General features: G+C 37.6%; 1 protein-coding gene across 1 annotated transcript in view; it reads left to right on the plus strand.

The window, feature by feature from the left end:
• The window catches only part of LOC133647020 (transmembrane and coiled-coil domain protein 3-like), a 52,170-nt gene extending 30,679 nt beyond the window's left edge, over positions 1-21,491 (plus strand). Inside the window, exons 2-4 of the mRNA XM_062043060.1 lie at positions 13,935-14,896; positions 17,465-17,600; positions 17,675-21,491. Of these exons, the coding sequence (XP_061899044.1) occupies positions 13,935-14,896; positions 17,465-17,600; positions 17,675-17,980 (1,404 nt within the window). The 3' untranslated portion in view covers positions 17,981-21,491. The remainder of the gene's footprint in view (positions 1-13,934; positions 14,897-17,464; positions 17,601-17,674) is intronic.
• Positions 21,492-21,834: the final 343 nt, after the last annotated feature.

The raw sequence follows: 21,834 nt of genomic DNA on the forward strand, positions 1-21,834 counted from the left end.
AGTTACTCTCCATTATATGTAGCTAAGCTACAAGTTACTTTCCATGAAATGTAGCTAAGCTACAAGTTACTCTCCATTATATGTAGCTAAGCTACAAGTTACTTTCCATTAAATGTAGCTAAGCTACAAGTTACTTTCCATTAAATGTAGCTAAGCTACAAGTTACTCTCCATTAAGCTACAAGTTACTCTCCATGAAATGTAGATAAGCTACAAGTTACTCGCCATGAAATGTAGCTAAGCTACAATTTACTCTCCATTAAATATAGCTAAACTACAAGTTACTCTCCATGAAATGTAGATAAGCTACAAGTTACTCGCCATGAAATGTAGCTAAGCTACAATTTACTCTCCATTAAATATAGCTAAACTACAAGTTACTCTCCATGAAATGTAGATAAGCTACAAGTTACTCGCCATGAAATGTAGCTAAGCTACAATTTACTCTCCATTAAATATAGCTAAACTACAAGTTACTCTCCATGAAATGTAGCTAAGCTAGAAGTTACTCTCCATGAAATGTAGCTAAAGTACAAGTTACTCTCCATTAAAGCAAGTGTTTAGGTCCCTTCAGAAGCTTTAAACATGAACTTCTAAGAAGAAGGAAGACACGAGGCTCCTCGTGTTAAACGTGACCAAACCGGTTCCACACAAAAGGAAGTTGAACGCTTGAACCTGATTGTCGAGACCAGAGCTTTGGCCTGCAGGCCGTCTGGAGGCCAAAGCTGATTGGTCGGCGTGCCGCTGCATCTTCATGACGCCAGCGCACATGGTAGAGCTTAGCTGCGAGGCGACAAAGTGGGCCTTTTGTCTCTGGCGAGAGGCAGAAAGGGTCGAGTGTTCCTGGAAGGAGAGGAGAGGCGGGGCTGTGGGATGGAGCTCCCAGCTGAAAACCCCGAGGCATGCTGGGAGAAAGTTCTGGAAGCGCGTATTTGTGTAGAAGGAAGGCTAATTAAGAGGACGGGCGTGAGGCTTACTCGGATTATTCACCGCATTCTTGCACACAACAAGTTTGGCCGGTTGTTGTGAAAATGTGACGTCAGCACCAATTAAACACAAAAAGGTGTAATTAGATCACCACGGACATCATTGATGTATTTACCGTATTTACCTTTGTTAATAAATCATATACAGTAATCATATACAGTAATTGTAATATACACACTGTTACTACATTATATATATACTTTTACAGTGTGTATATTGCACATATTACATATTGTTCTGAAGGTGTCTGTTACTACATTATATATATATATATAGATATATATATATATATATATACTTTTACAGTGTGTATATTGCACATATTACATATTGTTATGAAGGTGTCTGTTACTACATTATATATACTTGCATTGTGTATATTGCACATATTACATATTGTTCTGAAGGTGTCTGTTACTACATTATATATATATATATATATATATATATATATACTTTTACAGTGTGTATATTGCACATATTACATATTGTTATGAAGGTGTCTGTTACTACATTATATATATACTTGCTGTGTGTATATTGTACATATTACATATTGTTATGAAGGTGTCTGTTACTACATTATATATATACTTGCGGTGTGTATATTGTACATATTACATATTGTTATGAAGGTGTCTGTTACTACATTATATATATATACTTTTACAGACACCTTCATAACAATATATATGTACAATATACCAGAGGTGTGGACTCGAGTCACATGACTTGGACTCGAGTCAGACTCGAGTCATGAATTTGATGACTTTAGACTCGACTTGACAAAATGTAAAGAGACTTGCAACTCGACTTAGACTTTAACATCAATGACTTGTGACTTCACTTGGACTTGAGCCTTTTGACTTGACATGACTTGCTACTTTCCCCAAAACCTAAAGCTTAAAAAATTATTTGGGAGCGCTCCGTAGCTTTCATTTTGTACGTATCTGTCTATCAGCGTGTGTGCTGCGTGTCAGCGTGTGTGCTCTCAGTACAACAGCCAATCAAATTAAATCTACAGTTTTCATCACACAGGCATTCATCCAATCAAATTGCAGGACAACCAATGAACAAGAGTTGTCAAACAACGCGCCAGTGAGAAAGATTTATACTAAAGTTGGTTTCGTTCGGGTATGAAAACTACGACTTGGTCAACGAATTGCCGTATGCAAATCACGCAGTTGGAATATTACAGACGGAGACGCAACAACTTCCAACTTCGTTCGACATTTGAAGTTGCACAAAGAAGGGTAAGTTTTGAATGTAAGATACCGTTTATTGGCTAAGTAACATGACTTTTATTTGCTGTGTAGTTAAATCAGTGAAGCTGTAAACTCACTGCTAACGTCATAACCATAGACATCTTATATAGGTACGCAGCATCGAGCGCTACTGCCTACTGGCGCAGACGAGACGCGGGGCCGCCATCTTGGAGTGGTGATCCGCTCCACTCAGTGCAATTCATTTGGCAGGAGCAATGAACTGTCAACGCATTTAATTAATTTTACCTCACTGAATACCACTCATTTTCACGCGCTTTTTTGTCATACGTGTAGCTATGATAACGGACACATGTTTTATTATTCATAGTTTGCTTAACAGTAATATAATATTCTTATACGCTATAAGTGACCAGACGTCCGAGATTAAAACTGGGAATATAATCCCAGAGAAGGGGGAAAAAAACGGTCAGCTATTTTTAAATTGAAGAAACAATATGATTACGTTATATATACATGCTACATAAACAATGTATGAATACATTATATATCTATATATCTTATAGACCATATCTCTGTTGCTGCAGCAGCAGAGAGTTTATTCTGTCGTGACACTTTGTATTGATATTTTGTATTACATTCTTCCCTTAAATGATCATGTTTACAGTGATTGTTATATATGTATTTTTTATGCATGTCGCTTTGGATAAAAGCGTCTGCCAAATACGTAAACATATATAAACACCTAAAAGTCTTTATATCAGCTAAAACCACCAATCTGTTTCACTGGATTCAGAATAAAACCAAATTCTGTTTTACCCAACAATGTTAGTATTTGAATATTGTTACTTGAAGACTTATTCCTGGTTACAATTATACTGTTAAGAAAGTATTGTCTTATATTTTGCCTAAAATGAGAATGCATTATAATCAATGGCGGCTGGTGAATTTTGTTTTAGGTGGGGCAGAAAGTTTGTAAACCAAACCCCTGTAGGGGCGTCATCCACCCCCAGAAGATTTATTTGTGATTTTCACATACAAATATTGAAGATCTTTGCTCCTTCTCAACTCTGTGGTAATGTTATTTTCATAAAATACAACCAATAGTACATTAATGTTAAATCTTACTTGTGAAAAGTAATCCCCCGATTCCTATTTTCAACAGTCCGCTCATTTGAGCAGGAAAACGCTGAACACCAGCCCGGCATCTTTGTTTTCTACCTGTCAACTGTCAGTTTAGGCTGCTCGCCGGCTCCTCATCACCACTTCAAGATGCAAATTGCTCGCGTCACAGCAACCAATATTGCGTCTACTTATAAGATGTTTATGGTTATAACGTCATTTCAAACACGGCAATATGTTGCGTCCACTGCAGTTTGCTACCTTATTCATACTTTTTGTCAAGTGATTTTTTTAAGCAGGGTTTCATGAGGTACCTACACATAACGTTACGTTAGTCAATGTATCACACACAGTAACGTAACGTTAGACGGCGGTCAGCAGCACCGCATATTTTAGCCACCTACAAAAAGACAAACATAGTCAAATAAAGGTCAGTTAAAATATATACTATATTAAGAATTGTGTACATATTGCATAGGGCCCTGACATCTAAAAAGTACAACTCTGTTCATTGTTATGTTCATGTATTCATGTGTATGCACACATCAACACACATACAGTATGAGATGAGATCAATGAGATAAGGTAAGAACAGAATAGAAACTGCTGTGGAACTAGTTACAATGCAATATGCCATGGAAATACAATGTTAACACTTTTGTACAAATAAGTACAGTTGCACTTGTTTTTGCAAATGTGTTTATTCTGTAAAGGAATGAGTTAAATGTTTAACATTGTTTAAACTATTAAAATGACTGGTTAATAGTGCTATTATGAATTGCAATGTCAGTACTATTTTCTTTCCTGCTATTTCAAATGCACTTGTTTTAATAAATAAATACAGCGGTTTAAAAGCATACACAATCTGTGTAAAAATATTAGTCTGTGGTCAAAAGGACTTGAAAGGACTCGAAACTCAAAATGCAGGACTTGTGACTTGACTTGAGACTTTCCAGTCTTGACTTTGGACTTGACTCGGGACTTGCCTGTCTTGACTCGGGACTTGACTCGGGACTTGCCTGTATTGACTCGGGACTTGACTCGAGACTTGAGGGCAAAGACTTGAGACTTACTTGTGACTTGCAAAGCAATGACTTGGTCCCACCTCTGCAATATACACACTGCAAGTATATAATGTAGTAACAGACACCTTCATAACAATATGTAATATGTACAATATACACACTGCAAGTATATATATAATGTAGTAACAGACACCATAACAATATGTAACATGTACAATATACACAATGCAAGTATATATATAATGTAGTAACAGACACCTTCATAACAATATGTAATATGTACAATATACACACTGCAAGTATATATATAATGTAGTAACAGACACCTTCATAACAATATGTAATATGTACAATATACACACTGTAAGTATATATATAATGTAGTGACAGACATCTTCATAACAATATGTAATATGTACAATATACACACTGCAAGTATATATATAATGTAGTGACAGACACCTTCATAACAATATGTAATATGTACAATATACACACTGCAAGTATATATATAATGTAGTAACAGACACCTTCATAACAATATGTAATATGTACAATATACACACTGCAAGTATATATATATAATGTAGTAAAAGACACCTTCATAACAATATGTAATATGTACAATATACACACTGCAAGTATATATATAATGTAGTAACAGACACCTTCATAACAATATGTAATATGTTCAATATACACACTGCAAGTATATATATAATGTAGGAACAGACACTTTCATAACCATATGTAATATGTACAATATTTACCGTAATTTGATCATTTTAATCATTTCCAGGACCGATTTTTTTCCGCATGTGGATTTCTGTTTCCATAGCAACACATGTCTGACTTCTGGCAACATGTGTGTTCCTACTTCCGGAATCAAACACGAGTGTTTTCCAATCATGGCAGACTTGGTAACAGACAACAAAAACGACAAATGAGGATTTACCACCTAATAATTTTGAAGCTGAGTATACTGCAGCTTATAGAAGCGAGCAGGAAGGAAGAGTGAGACGTTGGAGCAGACGGAAGCCGAGAGAGTGAGATGAAAGTGATTTTGAGGCTATAAATATGGAACTTGGAGACGAGCTATTTCGACATAAATGGAGTGCTTACCCAAAATCAACAGGAAACGTCCCCGGCCAGCTGAACCAGACAAATAACTGTCCATGGAGTGAGTCACTTTAATATTGATCATGATGAGTGTTATTACAACTACAGTACTTACAAATTAGACGGCCATTTTTGTTGGACTGGTGGTGCTGAGACCGTGCCCTCAAGTGACACCCGGACTAAGGAAGATGCATGCTGGACCTTTCCTTTAGTTCTCTCTGCTTCCTCTTTGACTTCATTCCTGTCTCAGACAGTTGACCAGATGAAATATTTCTGCTTTCACTTCCTCCATCTCTATGTCCTGGTCAACTTAATTGACACACATGTGTACCGGCCAAGGGATTTCCCAAGCGGCGTTGACATTATGGCTGACCTACATTCCATGTGTACGCTCTACTTGCTTCACACACATTTAATAATGGCCCTTATCTGAAATGTGGTCATTAGTGTGAGGGTTGTAAGCAAACAGGATTAGATGTTATTTATAAATATTATTTATTATTATTAGATATTTAATAATTGCTGTTATCTGAAATCCGGATCAGATATTTATTATTATTATTATTATTATTATTATTATTATTATTAGATATTTAATAATGACCGTTATCTAAAATGTGGTAATTAGTGTGAGGGTTGTAAGCAAACAGGATGAGATATTATTTATTATTATTAGATATTTAATAATGACTGTTATCTGAAATCAGGATCAGATATTATTTATCATTATTTATTATTATTACATATTTAATAATGGCCGTTATCTGAAATCAGGATCAGATATTATTTATTATTATTTGCTATTTAATAATGGCCGTTATCTGAAATGTGGTCAGTGTGAGGGTTGTAAGCAAACAGGATTAGATGTTATTTATAAATATTATTTATTATTATTAGATATTTAATAATGGCTGTTATCTGAAATCCGGATCAGATATTTATTATTATTATTATTATTATTATTATTATTATTAGATATTTAATAATGGCCGTTATCTAAAATGTGGTAATTAGTGTGAGGGTTGTAAGCAAACAGGATGAGATATTATTTATTATTATTATTAGATATTTAATAATGACTGTTATCTGAAATCAGGATCAGATATTATTTATCATTATTTATTATTATTATTACATATTTAATAATGGCCGTTATCTGAAATCAGGATCAGATATTATTTATTATTATTTGCTATTTAATAATGGCCGTTATCTGAAATGTGGTCAGTGTGAGGGTTGTAAGCAAACAGGATTAGATGTTATTTATAAATATTATTTATTATTATTAGATATTTAATAATGGCTGTTATCTGAAATCCGGATCAGATATTTATTATTATTATTATTATTATTATTAGATATTTAATAACGGCCGTTATCTAAAATGTGGTCATTAGTGTGAGGGTTGTAAGCAAACAGGATGAGATATTATTTATTATTATTATTAGATATTTAATAATGACTGTTATCTGAAATCAGGATCAGATATTATTTATCACTATTTATTATTATTACATATTTAATAATGGCTGTTATCTGAAATCCGGATCAGATATTATTTATTATTATTCAATATTTAATAATGGCCGTTATCTAAAATGTGGTCATTAGTGTGAGGGTTGTAAGCAAACAGGATGAGATATTATTTATTATTATTATTAGATATTTAATAATGACCGTTATCTGAAATCAGGATCAGATATTATTTATCATTATTTATTATTATTATTACATATTTAATAATGGCCGTTATCTGAAATCAGGATCAGATATTATTTATTATTATTAGCTATTTAATAATGGCCGTTATCTGAAATGTGGTCATTAGTGTGAGGGTTGTAAGCAAACAGGATTAGAAATTATTTATTATTATTATTAGATATTTAATAATGGCCGTTATCTGAAACATGGTCATTAGTGTGAGGGTTGTAAGCAAACTGATCAGATATTATTTAATATTGTTAATTATTACATATTTAATAATGGCCGTTATCTGAAATTAGCATCAGATATTATTTATCATTACTTATTATTATTATTATTATTATTACATATTTAATAATGCCCGTTATCTGAAATCAGGATCAGATATTATTTATCATTATTTATTATTATTAGCTATTTAATAATGGCTGTTATCCGAAATGTGGTCATTAGTGTGAGGGTTGTAAGCAAACAGGATTAGAAATGATTTATTATTATTATTAGATATTTAATAATGGCCGTTATCTGAAACGTGGTCATTAGTGTGAGGGTTGAAGCAAACTGGATCAGATATTATTTATTATTACATATTTAATAATGGCCGTTATCTGAAATCATGATCAGATATTATTCATCATTATTTATTCTTATTACATATTTAATAATGGCCGTTATCTGAAATCAGGATCAGATATTATTTATCATTATTTATTAATATTAGCTATTTAATAATGGCTGTTATTTGAAATGTGGTCATTAGTGTGAGGGTTGTAAGCAAACTGTATTAGAAATTATTTATTATTATTATTAGATATTTAATAATGGCCGTTATCTGAAATGTGGTCATTAGTGTGAGGGTTGTAAGCAAACTGTATTAGAAATTATTTATTATTATTATTATTAGATATTTAATAATGGCCGTTATCTAAAATGTGGTCATTAGTGTGAGGGTTGTAAACAAACCGGATTTGCTATTATTTATTAATTATCATTATTAGATATTTAACAATGGCCGTTATCTGGAACGTGGTCATTAGTGTGAGGGTTGTAAGCAAACTGGATCTGATATTATTTAGTATTATTATTTATTATTACAAATTTAATAATGGCCGTTATCTGAAATCAGGATCAGATATTATTTCTCATTATTTATTATTATTATTATTATTATTACATATTTAATAATGGCCGTTATCTGAAATCAGGATCAGATATTATTTATCATTATTTATTATTATTATTACATTTAATAATGGCTGTTATCTGAAATGTGGTCATTAGTGTGAGGGTTGTAAGCAAACAGGATTAGATATTATTTATTATTATTATTAGATATTTAATAATGGCCGTTATCTGAAATGTGGTCAGTGGGAGGGTTGTAAGCAAACTGGATCAGATATTATTTATTATTACATATGGCCGTTATCTGAAATCGGGATCATATATTATTTATCATTATTTATTATTATTACATATTTAATAATGGCTGTTATCTGAAATGTGGTCAGTGTGAGGGTTGTAAGCAAAGTGGATCAGGTATTATTTATTAATATTACATATTTAATAATGGCCGTTATCTGAAATCAGGATCAGATATTATTCATTATTTATTATTATTATTATTACATATTTAATAATGGCCGTTATCTGAAATCAGGATCAGATATTATTCATTATTTATTATTATTATTATTACATATTTAATAATGGCCGTTATCCGAAATCAGGATCAGATATTATTTATCATTATTTATTATTATTATTATCATTATTACATATTTAATAATGGCCGTTATCTTAAATCAGGATCAGATATTATTTATCATTATTTATTATTATTAGCTATTTAATAATGGCTGTTATCTGAAATGTGTTCTTTAGTGTGAGGGTTGTAAGCAAACTGGATCAGATATTATTTATTATTGTTTTTTATTATTACATATTTAATAATGGCCGTTATCTGAAATCAGCATCAGATATTATTTATCATTATTATTTTTACATATTTAATAATGGCCGTTATCTGAAATCAGGATCAGATATTATTCATTATTTATTATTATTATTATTACATATTTAATAATGGCCGTTATCTGAAATCAGGATCAGATATTATTTCTCATTATTTATTATTATCATTATTACATATTTAATAATGGCCGTTATCTTAAATCAGGATCAGATATTATTTATCATTATTTATTATTATTAGCTATTTAATAATGGCTGTTATCCGAAATGTGGTCATTAGTGTGAGGGTTGTAAGCAAACTGGATCAGATATTATTTATTATTGTTTTTTATTATTACATATTTAATAATGGCCGTTATCTGAAATCAGCATCAGATATTATTTATCATTCTTTATTATTATTATTATTACATATTTAATAATAGCCGTTTTCTGAAATCAGGATCAGATATTATTTATCATTATTTATTATTATTAGCTATTTAATAATGGCTGTTATCTAAAATGTGGTCATTAGTGTGAGGGTTGTAAGCAAACTGGATCAGATATTATTTATTATTGTTTTTTATTATTACATATTTAATAATGGCCGTTATCTGAAATCAGCATCAGATATTATTTATCATTCTTTATTATTATTATTATTACATATTTAATAATAGCCGTTTTCTGAAATCAGGATCAGATATTATTTATCATTATTTATTATTATTAGCTATTTAATAATGGCTGTTATCTGAAATGTGGTCATTAGTGTGAGGGTTCTAAGCAAACAGGATTAGAAATTATTATTATTATTATTATTAGATATTTAATTATGGCCGTTATCGTTATGTGAGGGTTTCAAGTAAACAGGATTATATATTTATTATTATTATTTGATATTTAAAATGTGGTCATAAGTGTGAGGGTTGTAAGCAAATGTGTCCTCTTGACAGTCACACCCAGAAGCTCTCACAGGAAGTAGAAGTTACTTAGAAGACTTTCTGATATTCCAAGAACATTTTTGTGAGGAAAATATGAACAACTTGTGAAAGCGTGTCTGATTTAGGTGCAAAATGTCAGATTTCTATCAAACGTGTCTGATTGAATGCGGTGAAGATGAGGACTTGTTGACCAACCAGACCGAAGACTCCAGTTCAGACTTTCTATTGACTCGAAGAAATCAAGTGCCGTCTTTTGTGTTGCAAGCAGTACTTTCTGCAATCCACCGCGTGCACTCTGACCATAGGGCGGAGTGCGTGGATCACCCCTGATAATCGATCGCACAGATACCAGGGGTAGTATCAGTACCGGATTGATACTTGCACGATCAAAATGTCTATTTTCTACTTGTTTTGTTGTGTTTCCATGATTGTTTACAAAGTACTGTCTTAGACAAAAATCCAAAGTATTTGAATATTAGGGACGACGGTTGGAATAAATATTTACCTTCATTCTTCTTTCTGATAAATGCACATCATCAGCATTGACATTGCACTTTGAACGTGTGTGCGTGATGAACAATTTATTATTGACTTATTTTGCACAAGACCGAGACAACAACAGCACAGCATCAGCAAATAGGATATGTGGAAAAGTGAAAGTGAAAGTGATAGCAAAGAAGCAGTTGGGGAAGTAAATATTGATAACACTAAAATGACAATGAACTACAAATGGATCAATACAAACACCAATAGCACTATTGATATTGAATAATAACAATCATTACCTCTATCATCAACAATACAATTGTTCCAAATGCAACAAATGGTAACTTCAAATACAAAAGAAAGCAGTTGAATGGAGGGGAAGAACGAACTGTATTAACCTTGTAGATTGTTATAGTATCTATAGGTTAAGCTTTGTCAGTGTGCCGTGTGTTACCCAGTTTACCCTAGGGCAACAACGTTAATATATGTTTGATGAAACCTGATTATATGTATGTATATGTACTTATATATGTACAGTATGTGTATATGTATGTATGTACAGTGAATGTATATGTACATGTATGTGTATATGTATGTGTACAGTGAATGTATATGTACACTGTGTATATGTATGTATGTACAGTGAATGTATATGTACAGTATGTGTATATGTATGTGTGTACCGTGAATGTATATGTACAGTATGTGTATATGTATGTATGTACAGTATGTGTATATGTATGTTTGTACAGTGAATGTATATGTATGTTTGTATCACCCTAGCTAAACTTGACATTAACATGTTAGTACCTGGTATCACTAGCTAAACTTGATATTTATATGTTAGTACCTGGTATCACCCTAGCTAAACTTGATATTAACATGTTAGAACCTGGTATCACTAGCTAAACTTGATATTTATATGTTAGTACCTTGTATCACCCTAGCTAAACTTGATATCAACATGTTAGCACCTAGTATCACCCTAGCTAAACTTAATATCAACATGTATGCAACTGGTATCACCCTAGCTAAACTTAATATCAACATGTATGCAACTGGTATCACACTAACTGAACTTGATATTAACATGTTAGCACCTGGTGTCACCCTAGCTAAACTTGATATCAACATGTTAGTACATGGTACACAACTGGTATGACCCTAACTAAACTTAATAACAATATGTGTGCAACTGGTATCACCCTAACTAAACTTGATATCAACATGTATGCAACTGGTATCACCCTAGCTGAACTTGATATCAACATGTTAGTAACTGGTATCACCCTAGATAAACTTGATATTAACATGTTAGAACCTGGTATCACCCTAGCTAAACTTTATATCAACATGTTAGCACCTAGTATCACCCTAGCTAAACTTAATATCAACATGTATGCAACTGGTATCACCCTAACGAAACTTGGTATCAACATGTTAGTACATGGTATCAGTCTAGCTAAACTTGATATCAACATGTTAGTACCTGGTATCACCCTAGCTAAACTTGATATCAACATGTTAGTACCTGGTATCACCCTAGCTAAACTTGATATCAACATGTTAGTAACTGGTATCAGTCTGGCTAAACTTAATATCAACATGTATGCAACTGGTATCACCCTAGCTAAACTTAATATCAACATGTATGCAACTAGTATCACCCTAACTAAACTTGATATCAACATGTTAGCACCTAGTATCACCGTAGTTAAACTTGATATCAACATGTTAGTAACTGGTATCAGTCTAGCTAAACTTAATATCAACATGTATGCAACTGGTATCACCCTAGCTAAACTTAATATCAACATGTATGCAACTAGTATCACCCTAGCTAAACTTGATATCAACATGTTAGTAACTGGTATCATCCTAACTAAACTTGATATTAACATGTTAGCACCTGGTATCACCCTAGCTAAACTTGATATCAACATGTTAGTACATGGTATCAGTCTACCTAAACTTGATATCAACATGTTAGTACATGGTATCAGTCTAGCTAAACTTGATATCAACATGTTAGCACCTGGTATCAGTCTAACTAAACTTGATATCAACATGTTAGTACATGGTATCAGTCTAGATAAACTTGATATCAACATGTTAGTACATGGTATCAGTCTAACTAAAGTTGATATCACCATGTTAGTACATGGTATCACCCTAGCTAAAGTTGATATCAACATGTTAGTACATGGCATCAGTCTAGCTAAAGTTGATATCACCATGTTAGTACATGGTATCACCCTAGCTAAAGTTGATATCAACATGTTAGTACATGGTATCAGTCTAGCTAAACTTGATATCAACATGTTAGCACATGGTATCAGTCTAGCTAAACTTGATATCAACATGTTAGTACATAGTATCAGTCTAGATAAACTTGATATCAACATGTTAGTACATGGTATCAGTCTAGCTAAACTTGATATCAACATGTTAGTACATGGTATCACCCTAGCTAAAGTTGATATCAACATGTTAGTACATGGTATCAGTCTAGCTAAACTTGATATCAACATGTTAGTACATGGTATCAGTCTAGCTAAACTTGATATCAACATGTTAGTACATAGTATCAGTCTAGATAAACTTGATATCAACATGTTAGTACATGGTATCAGTCTAGCTAAACTTGATATCAACATGTTAGTACATGGTATCACCCTAGCTAAAGTTGATATCAACATGTTAGTACATGGTATCACCCTAGCTAAACTTGATATTAACATGTTAGCACCTGGTATCACCCTAGCTAAAGTTGATATCAACATGTTAGTACATGGTATCACCCTAGCTAAAGTTGATATCAACATGTTAGTACATGGCATCAGTCTAGCTAAACTTGATATCAACATGTTAGTACATGGTATCACCCTAGCTAAAGTTGATATCAACATGTTAGTACATTGTATCACCCTAGCTAAAGTTGATATCAACATGTTAGTACATGGTATCAGTTTAGCTAAACTTGATATCAACATGTTAGTACATGGCATCAGTCTAGCTAAAGTTGATATCACCATGTTAGTACATGGTATCACCCTAGCTATAGTTGATATGAACATGTTAGTACATGGTATCAGTCTAGCTAAACTTGATATCAACATGTTAGTACATGGCATCAGTCTAGCTAAACTTGATATCAACATGTTAGTACATGGTATCACCCTAGCTAAAGTTGATATCAACATGTTAGTGCATGGTATCACCCTAGCTAAAGTTGATATCAACATGTTAGTACATGGAATCAGTCTAGCTAAAGTTGATATCAACATGTTAGTGGCTGGTGTCAGCTGGTATCAACTAAACACTGGAGTTATTGAGTTGTGTGTGACATGACGTGGTCTCTCCACCATGCAGGACCGCAGCACCGACGGCTCTTTCCCCAGCCCCCCCGCCTCCATGCGCCGGGGACTGTCGGAGAACAACCTGGACCTGGACCTGAGCGACGGCGCGCCCTCGTCCTCCGGGCCCCCGGAGTTCCAGCGGAGCCGCTCCTGCGTGGACAGCCTCCAGCAGAAGATCCTGAAGGTGACGGAGCAGCTGAAGATCGAGAAGACGGCGCAGGATGAGAACCTGGTGGAGTACCTGAAGCTGGTGAACAGCGCCGACAAGCAGCAGGTGGGCCGCATCAAGCAGGTGTTCGAGAAGAAGAACCAGAAGTCGGCGCAGAACATCGCCCAGATGCAGAAGAAGCTGGAGCAGTACTACCGCAAGATGAAGGACAGCGAGGTCCACCTCCACCCCTCGCCGCCCAAGCACAGCACCATACCCCGGGAGTCTCGCCGGGAGCTGCTGAGGGACATGACGGGCAGCGGGCGCCACCCCACCATGGACAAGATCAAGACCATCGGACCCGGCGTCTCTCTCTCGCCGCCGTTCTTCTTCAGCAAACCCCGGGAGTTCGCCAACCTCATCAGGAACAAGTTCGGCAGCGCTGACAACATCGCCCACCTCAAGACCTCCATGGACGCCTCCCCGCCGCTGCCCGCTGAGGCGGCGGGCGGGAAGGGCCTGAGCAGCAGCACCTCGCTGGTGGGGAAGTCCAAGTACCCCAGCGACGACGAGTGCTCCCTGGTCAGCGCCTCCAACTCTGCGGACAGCAACGGGCTCTCGGCGGGGATGCGGGCCCCCGGACCTTGCCCGGGTCAGCAGGCGGTGCCTGTGGGCGAGACCTACAGCAGGCTGGTGATGGGCCTGGAGGAGGCCCGGGAGATTAAGGAGGCGCAGAACCAGCTGGAGGAGGACATGGAGGAGGCCAAAGCCCAGTTCAAGAGGGAGTATGGAGTCGTTAACCAAGCGCTGCAGGAGGAGCGATACAGGTGGGTGGTCCAGATCAGGGAGTCCTCAACCTGCTCCAGGCCAGAGACCCCGACTCCAATTGTGTTTGAACACATCGCGTTGTTGTGTAAAACTGTACTAAGACCTTCAAATAATACTATATAGCCCTGCTAATGGCTGGCTGGCAACTGGTGCACTAATCGCTAGCTGGCAACAAGCAGCCTCATTTTTGAATGGCGAATAGCTGGCTAGCAACTAGTGCACTAATTGCTAGCTGGCAACAAGCACCCACATTTTTAGATGGCTAATTGTTGACTGGTAACTAGTGCACTAATCGCCAGCTGGCAACAAGCACCCACATTTTTAGATGGCTAATTGCTAACTGGTAACTAGTGCATTATTCGTTAGCTGGCAACATGCACACTAATTTTTAGATGGCTAATAGCTGGCTGGCAACTAGTGCACTAATTGCTAGCTGGCAACAAGCACCCTCATTTTTAGATGGCTAATTGCTTACTGGTAACTAGTGCACTAATCGCTAGCTGGCAACAAGCACCCTAATTTTTAGATGGCTAATAGCTGGCTAGCAACTAGTGCACTAATTGCTAGCTGGCAACAAGCACCCACATTTTTAGATGGCTAATTGCTGACTGGTAACTAGGGCATTATTCGTTAATTGGCAACAAGCACCCTCATTTTTAGATGGCTAATTGCTGACTGGCAACTAGTGCACTAATCGCTAGCTGGCAACAAGCACCCACATTTTTAGATGGCTAATTGCTGACTGGCAACTAGTGCACTAATTGCTAGCTGGCAACAAGCACCCACATTTTTAGATGGCTAATTGCTGACTGGCAACTAGTGCACTAATCGCTAGCTGGCAACAAGCACCCTCATTTTTAGATGGCTAATTGCTGCCTGGTAACTAGTGCACTAATCGCTAGCTGGCAACAAGCACCCTAATTTTTAGATGGCTAATTGCTAACTGGTAACTAGTGCACTAATCGCTAGCTGGCAACAAGAACCCTAATTTTTAGATGGCTAATTGCTGACTGGTAACTAGTGCACTAATCGCTAGCTGGCAACAAGCACCCTCATTTTTGAATGGCGAATAGCTGGCTAGCAACTAGTGCACTAATCGCTAGCTGGCAACAAGCACCCACATTTTTAGATGGCTAATTGCCGACTGGTAACTAGTGCACTAATCGCCAGCTGGCAACAAGCACCCACATTTTTAGATGGCTAATTGCTAACTGGTAACTAGTGCATTATTCGTTAGCTGGCAACATGCACACTAATTTTTAGATGGCTAATAGCTGGCTGGCAACTAGTGCACTAATTGCTAGCTGGCAACAAGCACCCTAAGTTTTGGATGGCTAATAGCTGGATGGCAACTAGTGCACTAATCGCTAGCTGGCAACAAGCACCCTCATTTTTGGATGGCGAATAGCTGGCTAGCAACTAGTGCACTAATCCCTAGCTGGCAACAACCACCCACATTTTTAGACGGCTATTGCTGACTGTTAACTAGTGCACTAATCGCTAGCTGGCAACAGGCACACTAATTTTTGGATGACTTATAGCTGGCTGGCAACTAGTGCACTAATCGCTAGCTGGCAACAGGCACACTAATTTTTGGATGACTTATAGCTGGCTGGCAACTAGTGCACTAATCGCTAGCTGGCAACAAGCACCCTCATTTTTGGATGGCGAATAGCTGGCTAGCAACTAGTGCACTAATCGCTAGCTGGCAACAACCACCCACATTTTTAGATGGCTAATTGCTGACTGTTAACTAGTGCACTAATCGCTAGCTGGCAACAGGCACACTAATTTTTGGATGGCTAATTGCTGCCTGGCAACTAGTGCACTTATTGCTAGCTGGCAACAGTCACTTTAATTTTTGAATGGCTAATAGCTGGCTAGTGCACTAATCGCTAGCTGAAAACAAGCACCCTAATTTTAGGACGGCTAGTAGCTGGCTAGCAACTAGTGCATTAATCGCTAGCTGGCAACTAGCGCCTTAATCATTAGCTGGAAACAGGCGCCCTAATCTCTAGTTGACAACTAGCGCACTAATCACTAGTTAACAACTAGCACGCTAGTTGCTAGCTGGCAACTAGCGCACCAAACGCTAGCTGGCAACAATCCCCCTAATGTTTTGATGGCTAATAGCTGGCTATCAACTAGTGCACTAATTGCTGACTGGTAACGAGCGCCTTAATCATTAGCTGGCAACAGGCGCACTAATCACTAGTTAACAACTAGCACGCTAGTTGCTAGCTGGCAACTAGCGCTCCAAACGCTAGCTGGCAACAATCCCCCTAATGTTTTGATGGCTAATAGCTGGCTAGCAACTAGTGCACTAATTGCTGACTGGTAACGAGCGCCTTAATCATTAGCTGGCAACAGGCGCACTAATCACTAGTTAACAACTAGCACGCTAACTGCCAACTAGCACGCTAATTGCTAGCTGGCAACCAGCACGGTGATCATTTCCAAAAAAAAAAAGATTGGCAAATCTTTGTATTCTGTTTTTATTTACCATTTACCCGACGTGGTTTTGGGGTTTGTCGATGTGCCGCGCCATTAAAAAGGTGGTGTTTCAGGTACGAGCGCCTGGAGGACCAACTGAACGACCTGACGGAGCTCCACCAGCACGAGATGGCCGACCTGAAGCAAGAGCTGGCCAGCATCGAGGAGAGGGTGGCCTACCAGGCCCTGGAGAGAGCCCGCGACATTCAGGTAGACCACGGGAGACGTCCCACGGTCCTTTAAAAAAAAACACGCTCCAAATCCCTCCCCCGCCTGATCCTTAGGAAGCTCTGGAGTCGTGTCAGACGCGCGTGTCCAAGCTGGAGCTGCAGCAGCAGCACCAGCAGCAGACGGTGCAGCTGGAGAGCGGCGACGCCCGGGTGCTGCTGGGGCGGAGCATCAACATCATGCTGGCCTTCGTCACCGTCATCCTGGTCTGCGTCTCCACCGCCGCCAAGTTCGCCGCCCCGCTGATGAGGAGCCGGCACCACGTGGTCGCCACCGTCCTGGGGGTCTTCTTCCTGACCGTGTTCTGGAAGAACTGGGACCGTTTACAGTACGCCATAGACAAGGTGCTGGTGCCCGGCTGAGCCGCGGGAGGTGGACGCTGTGAGGTGATTGGTTGTACAATTGTCTTACATCACACTTCTTCTTCTTCTTCCTAAACCGTGATTCTACTTTCCTGTCCTTAACTTCCACCATTACTTTCATACGTTACATCACGGACGCCCCTGCTTATATCTACGGCGTAAATGACCGGATCCAACCAGCTCAAGAAGGACCGACAAAAGTCGAGTTGCACCCAAAAAAATCGCAAGAGCTCTGAAGGAAATGTTTCACGTGAAATACGGTACAGGGAGTCGCCGGCCGAAACGTACCTTCAAGGCTTGAAACGGCGAGCTCGTTTGCGGTTCTTACAGCTGAAGTTCACTGTTTTGCACGCCGTTGCGACGTTTTGCGAGGCACACACGAACAATCAAATGCCGCACCCCCCGAAAAGTGCTGCTTTTTAAAAATAATGTCGGCTAAAACTCGGAAGACGGCCCGTTCGGTTGCGTGTTGTGCCATTTGTAGTTTATTTTAGATACACTTCACTAGGTAGACGTGAACAATCAAATGTCGCACCCCCCCCCCGAAAAGTGCTGCTTTTTAAAAATAATGGCGGCTAAAACTCGGAAGACAGCCCGTTCGGTTGCGTGTTGTGCCATTTGTAGTTTATTTTAGATACACTTCACTAGGTACACGTGAACAATCAAATGTTGCACCCCCCGAAAAGTGCTGCTTTTTAAAAATAATGTCGGCTAACACTTGGAAGACGGGAAGAAACGGCCCGTTCGGTTGTGTATTGTGCCATTTGTAGTTTATTTTAGATACTTCACTAGGTACACGTGAACAATCAAATGTTGCACCCCCCGAAAAGTGCTGCTTTTTAAAAATAATGTCGGCTAAAACTTGGAAGACTGAAAGAAACGGCCCGTTCGGTTGTGTATTGCGCTATTTGTAGGTTATTTTAGATACACTTCACTAGGTACACGTGAACAATCAAATGTTGCACCCCCCGAAAAGTGCTGCTTTTTAAAGATAATGACGGCTAAAACTCGGGAGGGGGGAAGAAACGGCCAGTTCGGTTGTGTATTGTGCTATTTGTAGTTTATTTTAGATACACTTCACTAGGTAGACGTGAACAATCGAATGCTGCACCCCCCCAAAAGTGCTGCTTTTCAAAGAAAGGTCGGCTAAAATTTATTTTAAAGATTTGAAACAGGGAGATTCAGTTTATCTTACTTAAAGTTCACTATTTTACATACCACACCTGTTACTTCACTAGGTACACGTGAACAATTGAATGCAACACCCCACCAAAAGGGCTAGAAACAGATAGATTCCGTTTTTTCTTACTTAAAGTTCACTATTTTACATCCACACCTGTTACTTCCCTAGGTACACATGAACTATCAAACACAACACCCCCCCTAAAAGGGCTAAAAGATATTTTAAAGACTTGAAACGGAAATATTCAGTTTTTTCTTATTTAAAGTTCACTATTTTACATGCACACCTTTATAGGTAGACGTGAACAATCAAATGCTGTACCCCCCAAAAGTGCAGCTTTTCAAAGAAAAGTCGGCTAAAATTTATTTTAAAGATTTGAAACAGGGAGATTCAGTTTTTCTTACTTATAGTTCACTATTTTACATGCACACCTGTTTCTTTACTAGGCAGACGTGAACAGTCAAATGCTGTACCCCCCGAAAAGTGCTACTTTTTAAAAATAATGTCAGCTAAAACTTGGAAGACAGGAAGAAACGGCCCGTTCGATATTTGTAGTTTATTTTAGATACACTTCACTAGGTACACGTCAACAATTGAACACCACACCCCCCTAAAAGGGCTAAAAGGTATTTTAAATACTTGAAACAGGGAGATTCAGTTTTTCTTACTTAAAGTTCACTATTTTACATGTACACCTGTTTCTTCACTAGGTACATGTGAACAATCAAATGTTGCACCCCCCTAAAAGTGCTTAAATGTATTTTAAAGACTTTAAATAAGAAAAAACTGAATCTTTCTGTTTCAAGTTCACTATTTTACATGCACACCTGTTTTTTCACTAGGTACACGTGAACAATCGAATGTTGCACCCCCACCGAAAAGTGCTGCTTATTAAAAATAATGGAGACTGGAAGAAACGTCCCGTTCCGTTGTGTATTGTGCTATTTGTAGTTTATTTTAGATACACTTCACTAGGTACACGTGAACAATCAAACACAACACCCCCCTATAAGGGCTAAAAGGTATTTTAAAGACTTGAAACGGAAAGATTCTTATTTAAAGTTCACTATTTTACATACACACCTGTTACTTCACTAGGTACACGTGAACAATCAAACACAACACCCCCCTAAAAGGGCTAAAAGGTATTTTGAAGACTTGAAACGGAAAGATTCAGTTTTTTCTTACTTAAAGTTAACTTTTTTACATGCACACCTGTTTCTTTACTAGTTAGACGTGAACAGTCAAATGCTGTACCCCCCGAAAAGTGCTGCTTTTCAAAAAAAGATCAGCTAAAATGTATTTTAAAGACTTAAAACAGGGAGATTCATTTTTTTCTTACTTAAAATTCACTATTTTACATGCACACCTGTTACTTCACTAGGTACACGTGAACAATCGAATGCTGTACCCCCCTAAAAGTGCTGCTTTTCAAAGAAAGATCGGCTAAAATGTATTTTAAAGACTTGAAACGGAAGGATTCAGTTTTTTCTTACTTAAAGTTCACTATTTTACATCCACACCTGTTACTTCACTGTGTAGACGTGAACAGTCAAATGCTGTACCCCCCAAAAGTGCTGCTTTTCAAAGAAAGGTCGGCTAAAATTAATTTTCAAGATTTGAAACGGGGAGATTCAGCTTTTCTTACTTAAAATTCACTATTTTACATACACACCTGTTACTTCACTAGGTAGACGTGAACAATCGAATGCTGTACTCCCCCAAAAGTGCTGCTTTTCAATGAAAGGTCGGCTAAAATTATTTTAAAGATTTGAAACAGGGAGTTTCAGTTTTTTCTTACTTAAAGTTCACTATTTTACATGCACACCTGTTACTTCACTAGGTACACGTGAACAATCAAATGTCACACCCCCCTAAAAGGGCTAAAATGTATTTTAAAGTTCACTATTTTACACGCACACCTGTTTCTTCACTAGGTAGACGTGAACAATCAAATGCTGCACCCCCCAAAAGTGCTGCTTTTGAAAATCTGCCAGCTAAAACTTTAAAATACTTGAAACAGAAATAAATGGCAAGTTGTGTTGTGTACTGTGCTACCAAGTAGTGTACTGTGCTACCAATAACATGTTTATTATTATTATTAATATTATTATTATTATTACCGTAATATTATTATTATTATTATTATTATTGTGGGTGTAGTTTGCAGCTGTTTTTGCACTGTTATTTTTTTGAAAGGCAGAAGTTTGATATTGCGTCCGATTCGATTGCACAGGTGTACCTAAAGAAGTGTCCGGTGCAGCGCAGGTTTGCCTAATGAAGTGTCCGGTGTGCCTAAAGAAGTGTCCGGTGCAATGCAGGTGTGCCTAACGCCGGACACTTCATTAGGCACACCTGCACTGCACCGGACACTTCATTAGGCACTCCTGCGCTTCGCGGCACAGGTGTGCCTAATGAAGTGGCCCCTGAAGCGCAGGAGTGCCTAATGAAGTGTCCCGTGAAGTGCAGGTGTGCCTAATGAAGTGTCCGGTGCAGTACAGGTGTGCCTAATGAAGTGTCCGGTGCAATGCAGGTGTGCCTAAAGAAGTGTCCTGTACACTGCAGGTGTGCCTAATGAAGTGTCCCGTGAAGCTCAGGTGTGCCTAATGAAGTGTCCGGTGCAGTGCAGGTGTGCCTAATGCCGGACACTTCATTAGGCACACCTGCACTT

This window comes from Entelurus aequoreus, linkage group LG03 (assembly GCF_033978785.1).
Source record: "Entelurus aequoreus isolate RoL-2023_Sb linkage group LG03, RoL_Eaeq_v1.1, whole genome shotgun sequence".
Classification (NCBI taxonomy): Eukaryota; Metazoa; Chordata; class Actinopteri; order Syngnathiformes; family Syngnathidae; genus Entelurus; species Entelurus aequoreus.